This window comes from Camellia sinensis, chromosome 14 (assembly GCF_055761805.1).
Source record: "Camellia sinensis isolate YWXY chromosome 14, ASM5576180v1, whole genome shotgun sequence".
Taxonomy (NCBI): Eukaryota; Viridiplantae; Streptophyta; class Magnoliopsida; order Ericales; family Theaceae; genus Camellia; species Camellia sinensis.
In genome coordinates this window covers 17,395,818-17,402,225 of record NC_138974.1, presented here as the reverse complement: position 1 = coordinate 17,402,225, position 6,408 = coordinate 17,395,818, and the positions used below count along the sequence as shown (strand labels likewise).

At 28.0% G+C, this 6,408-nt stretch overlaps 1 protein-coding gene and 1 long non-coding RNA gene across 2 annotated transcripts; both read left to right on the top strand.

Moving 5' to 3' along the window:
* The first annotated feature begins 1,002 nt into the window (after window positions 1-1,002).
* Window positions 1,003-2,719, top strand: LOC114291865 (protein FAR1-RELATED SEQUENCE 5-like). Its single transcript, XM_082904649.1, has 2 exons — window positions 1,003-2,596; window positions 2,691-2,719. Exons 1-2 carry the CDS (start codon window positions 1,003-1,005, stop codon window positions 2,717-2,719), a joined length of 1,623 nt encoding a protein of 540 aa, XP_082760775.1.
* A 199-nt stretch (window positions 2,720-2,918) lies between these two features.
* Window positions 2,919-3,535, top strand: LOC145807447 (uncharacterized). Its single transcript, XR_014350558.1, has 3 exons — window positions 2,919-3,141; window positions 3,232-3,291; window positions 3,382-3,535. It is a non-coding gene; the product is annotated as an uncharacterized LOC145807447 (long non-coding RNA).
* Window positions 3,536-6,408: the final 2,873 nt, after the last annotated feature.

Sequence of the window (6,408 nt, the reverse complement as noted above, 5' to 3'; positions counted from 1 at the left end):
GGATTGAAAAGTTAGTTTTTATTTTTTATTTTTTTATTTTCTAAAAGTTAGTTTTTAGTTTTTATTTTTTTATTTTCTAACATTTTTGTCTTCTCTTAAATAGATTGAACAGTGTTCTTTATTTTTGCTTCACCATTCTTCTGCTGGATTTACAAACCATTATTGTTCAACAAACTGGTATGTATATCTATATATATTATATGTATATATGTTTTGTATTTTGTTTTGTACAGTATGTTAGTGGGTTGAACAAGTATGATAGTTTGGTTTGTTTATTGTGAATGGATTGAGAAACACAATTGTATATTATAAGAAAAAAAATTTTATTATGTAATTTGTTTTGTACATATTATGTATTTTTGTATAAATATTATATAATTTTTTTAAGGAGTTACGATAATTTGTAATTCATAATTATTTTTTTTATAGCAATGTTATGTATTTTTGTGGAAATATTACACATTTTTATAACAATGTTATTTATTTTTGTAATAATGTTATGCATTTTGTGGTCTAAAAAAAGTTTCAATAAAAAAATCTATAATCTTACTATAAAATGCGAATTTAATTTTTTAATCATAAATTGTTATAACTCAATAAATGATGACATAACATTTGTAACAAAAATACAAAACATATATCAAAAATTTATATAATAAGAGGGCATATGATTCACATCTTTAAGCGTGTCTGCCAAAAGATTCTCTATATTATATAATATACTAATTCTAATATAATTTTGCAATTGTATATTATAATCTACTCAGATACAATAAATTTCCAATGTTACTGTACAAATTACACATCTTTTTTTTTTCCCTCTCCCCTATCATGTTAATTAATTTACATTATTAATTGATTTATTAGATTTCATTGAATTGTTTAATTACTCAGCATTTAAAATTAATTAATAACTTTTTTGTTCATATTCTTGTTTCGTTTAATATATATATATATATATTTTTCCCCATATTTGTTAGTGTTGAAATGGAGGATAGTATAATGGATGATGGTGGACTTGAGGGATGCATCGAAGAAATGAGAGAGTTGGCCAAGGATAAATCACCATATCTTGGTATGGAGTTTCCATCAGAAGAAGCTGCATATGAGTTTTATAATGAATACGGAAGAATTGTGGGGTTTAGTATTAGAAGAGATTATTGTAACAAAAGTCAGAAAGATGGTGTTATGACTAGTAGAAAGTTTGTTTGTTGTAAAGAGGGAGAGAGGGAAAAAGATAAACGGTACACGATGATAAAAAATCCTCGAAGTGAGACAAGAACAAATTGTAAAGCATTTATGCATATATCTTTTAAGCGGGACTTGTCGAAGTGGATTGTGTCGAAGTTTGATAGCAACCACAACCACCCTTTGCATCTTCCTCAATGTACTCATTTGATGCCATCTCAGAGAAAGGTATGTGATGCTCAGGGTATAAATATTGACATAGCTGATGAGAGTGGAATATCTCTTAAGGCTTCACATGATCTTATTAGTGCTATAGCAGGAGGGAAGGAATTTGTAGGGTTCACGCGAGAGGATCAGAAAGCCTACTTACGTGCAAAAAGACAGCGAAACTTGCAGTATGGTGAAGCGGGGAGTTTGTTAAGATATTTCCAGCAGCAAGTGACAGAAAATCCATATTTTTACTATGCCATTCAGTTGGATGTAGATGAGATGATTACTAATATTTTTTGGGCTGATCATCAGATGATAACAGATTATGGGCTTTTCGGTGATGCGGTGTCATTTGACACAACTTTTCGAAAAAATAAGGAGTACCGTCTACTTGCTTTATTTTGTGGCTTTAACCACTTTAGAATGACAGTGATTTTTGGTGCAGCATTATTATATGATGAAACTGCAGAGTCATTTGAATGGTTATTTAAAACATTTTTGGATGCAATGTCAGGAAAAAAACCTGTTAGTTTTTTCACAGATCAAGATCAAGCAATGGCTAAGGCAATTTCACAAATCATGCCTGAGGTTTTTCATGGGTTGTGCACTTTTCACCTAATGCAAAATGCTTTGAAACATTTAGGTTACTTGTTCAAGAGTGGTTCAAAATTTAGTAGCGATTTAAAAGCTTGCATTTATGACTACGAGAATGAGCATGAATTAATTGAAGCTTGGAATTCTTTGATTGATAAATACAACTTGCAAGAGAATGAGTGGATGAAAAGAACTTGGAGAAAAAGAGAGCAGTGGGCGCATGTGTATATGAAGTGGGTATTTACTGGAGGAATGCGAAGCACACAACTTAGTGAAAGTCTAAATGGAACATTAAGGGGATATTTGAAGGGTGATCATAACATTGTTCAATTCTTTACTCACTTCAATCGGATTGTTGTAGATAAGCGGTATAAGGAAATTTGCGCAATATATGATTCTAGACAAAAGTTGCCAAGAATGAAATTGAAAAAGTCTCCCATTTTAATCCAAGTTGCGAGTTTGTACACCCCTCCTATCTTTGATTTATTTCATTGTGAGTTGGATACGTCCCTTTGTTGTCAAGTGAAGCAATTCCATGAGTTAGAAGGAGAAGTTAAGTGCGTGATTGGCTTGTATGGTAATGGTAAAGAGTATATTGTGGAGGGTAGGGTGGAAGTTATTGGGCTAAGAGGAAAAAAAAGTTGTCAAGAAATACATTGTACTTGTAAGAAATTTGAGAACTTTGGAATTTTATGTAGTCATGCAATCAAAGCACTTGATAGAATGAATGTTATGAAAATTCCCGAAAGGTATATATTAGGCCGATGGAGATTGGATGCAAAAGATTGTGAAGTTGAAGAGAAAAATGTTGTAGTGGATGAGGATGATCCGAAGTTGTTAATATTAGCACGTTATAGAGATCTTTGTCCAAGAATGGTGAAACTAGCAACTCAAGCATCTATGCACAAACCTGTCTATCAATTGGTTGATGAAGGAATTAAGGAATTGTGTGTAAAAGTAAATAATATGATGAAGGGAGTTGGAAGTTTTGGTACCAATGAATTAGATGTGGACGACCCCAACATTACACAAGTTAAGGGCATAAAGAAGAAAGATGTTGGACACAAAGGGAGGGGTAGATTAAAACCTTGGCATGAGATGATGAATAAGAAGACAAAAGTTATTTCACAACCTACCCGCCTTAGTAAGGTATTACCTACGTACTTTTGAAATTTCAAATGACATGCATTTATTTTTATAAATTATGTAAAGTATTGATAACTTTTTGAATTTCTTTAGACTATTGGTCAATCAAGCAACACTACAAATGTTCAAAATTCATCCTCAAGCCAACAACAGGTTAGCTATTGTTTTATGTTATTTATTTATTATTATTATTTTTTTTTTATAAATTGTGTAATGTATTGATAAATTTAACAACTTATGTAGATTATTGGTCAATCAAGCAATATCACAAATGTTCAAAATTCATCTTTAAGTCAACCACAGGTTAGCTCTTGTTTTATGTTATTTTGTTTATTTTTTAGACTACATTGTATTAGTGTATTTACTTTTCATGGTGTTTTATGGAGTAGGATGGTGGGAGTTTCTTTTGGCCACAATTGATAACTTATGGGTATAATCTTCTCACACATGATACTAATTCATACTCACCAAGGTATCTACAATCACAACCTTTGTCTTTCCAAGCATCACATAGTCCACAAAGTTCTCAAGTAAGTAATATATATATATATATATATATATGTTTGTAATGTAATTTAGTCCATAAAATTTATTCTAATGAATTTTCTTTCTTTTCTTTTTTTTTATTTTTTTTTATAGGGAATATCACTTAATCCAGTGGGGCGCAATCCAATGGAGACCGAATTTAGAAATGAGAGTTCTTTTGATTTTTCTATTTATTCCCAACCGCCTCCAAAAAATTGACATGGGGATCCACTTTGTAGTTTTTGTTTTGAGGATTCAAATTGAAGGTTTTTAGAATTTTGTTTGGATAATTTAGAACGGTTGAGACAGATTTTGGGATATTTGGTAGGAGATTTTGAAGTTTAAATGTCTCAGAATTTTGTTTTATTTTTTTTATATAGATGTTGGATGTGAATTGAATATATTTTGGCCTTAAGTTGGTTTTTTTTTTTTTTTTAAGTTACATTTTTTTTGCTTATGGTTTGATAAATTGATTTGTTCAAATACAATTTTTTTCCCTTTTAATTTCACTTTTGATGCATTTAAGTCAGTTTTGAAAAAGTCAAAATATGTATGGTTTGTTTGATTTTAATTTTAAAATTAATCTTTTTAAAAAAATATAATTTGGTTTCATAAATTGATTTGTCCCATGAGTTATTTTTATTTTACTATATTTTCTATTTATAAAATAAATTTTTTTTAACACAAACTCACCCCCTTCAACTTTACAGGACCGCGGGACCCAGAAGATGGCTCCGTCCCTGTTGGGTTTATTGTTTTGTTTTGTTATAGTGAAAAAATTAATGAAGAATTAATAAACCCTTAAATTAATTAAAAAAAAAACATTAAAACAGTGACGTTTTACGTCACAGCAATCACGGCTGTAATTTTCCACAGCAGGGACCCCTCCTTATAAATAAGCATAACTCACACAGTTGTATTCCTCCTAAAAAGAAATTAAAAAAAAACCATATACCTCCAACAACTATATTTTCTACACCTATCAGAATTGAGTTTGGTTTCCAATATCTTTCTCGAGGACAGTAAAAGATACACAAATTTCTATCATTTTATGCTATCCATTTTTTTTTGTCAATATAGAGTTATATAATGGTGTATTGCTAGCCCCTTTTTTTTATACTTTCTTATTTTTTTACCCTTTTTTTTTTGGGAGGGGGTGAACTCACTATGATACTTTACCGTGTGAGTTCTATTGAAAAATACATACTAGAAAAATTTTATTACGGTATTTTGGGAAAGAAATTTTGGTTGTAATATTTTTATATAATAGTTTGTAAAGATATACAATATCTTCATTTAAAAATATATATATATATATATATATATTTTCTACAATTTTCTTTATTCTTAGACTTCAATTAACATTTGAATATATATCTATCTATACTATTATATACATAAAAATATTGTTAGGCTTTTGATCTCTAAAATTCAAACTTGATTTTTATAAAAAAAAAAATTAAAAATAAAAATTATATAAATATACATGACATATTACCATTGGTTGTTCAACTTTAAAGTTTGGGCGAATTACATTAACGGGCCTTGTAATTTGAGACTTGTGTCACTTTGGTCCTTAATCTTTCAATTGCGATACATTTAATTCAAAATTTTGAATCTCGTTTTAAATAAAGACAATTGAAAACACTGGTGCTCTATTTCAAGGACAAAGTTTTCAATTTGATAAAAGATAAACTAATTTAACAAAAATAAATGTCAAAAAAATATTTTTGAATTTAAAAAAATTATTTCTACTCACCAAAATAAAATTATATAAAAATAATAAATCTTTTACATTTTTATTTTTTTTTATCAAATTAATTTTTAGTATGCGTTTGGATAATGATCATGTAATAAGTGGTTGTTTTGTTGATATTTTTAAATGGTTATCATGTAATAAATGCTTATTAAGTTTTTAATGTGTAATCGATATATTTAATATATGAAATATTTTTAGTTTTGGATTTTTTGATTTAATGTATTAGTTTAGTAATGACATCAAAGTTGTCGTCATGTTTGATTTTTAAAAAAATAGAAACTAATTTAACGAAAATAAATATCAAAAAAATTATGTCAACCCTCTCAAAAGATGAAATTATATAAAAATGATGTATTTTTAATTTTTTTACCAATTTAATTTTTAGTTCTTAGAAATTTTTTTTTTCTTTCTAAAATTCAAATCAAACAGAACTTTATAGTCAAAAAAGTTCTAACATTATTTATTAAAAAAAATGCTATTATATGCCAAACAACATACAAATTAACCAACACAAAATAAATTATATGATGACTTTACTCTTGAAATGGATCGTTTGCAAAGGAAATATTTTTTATTGTACTTATTTGGAACAAGATTCAAAATTCATGATTAAAGTATTATAATTGAAAAGTCAATGATTAAAATGACACAAATCTCAAATTATAGGGACTATTAGTGTAATTCGCCTAAACTTTTAATAGCAATTAATAATTTGAACACATGTATTTAAAAAAGAATTATGTTTAGACCAATAATATTATGATGTGAATATTAATCTCAATAACATAATTTAAAGAAGGATTTTAATTTATAATTTAATAAAGGATGCATAATAAGGAAGAATTCAAATTTAAAATTGGGAAAATTATCAGAAAGTCCTATTTATCAATCTATTACTCCATCTGGTCCCACGTTCATTCTCTTGGATTGACAAGTCCTGTTTGATATGTTTTGTGAACAATCAAGTCCCGTTTTAAATTTATGTG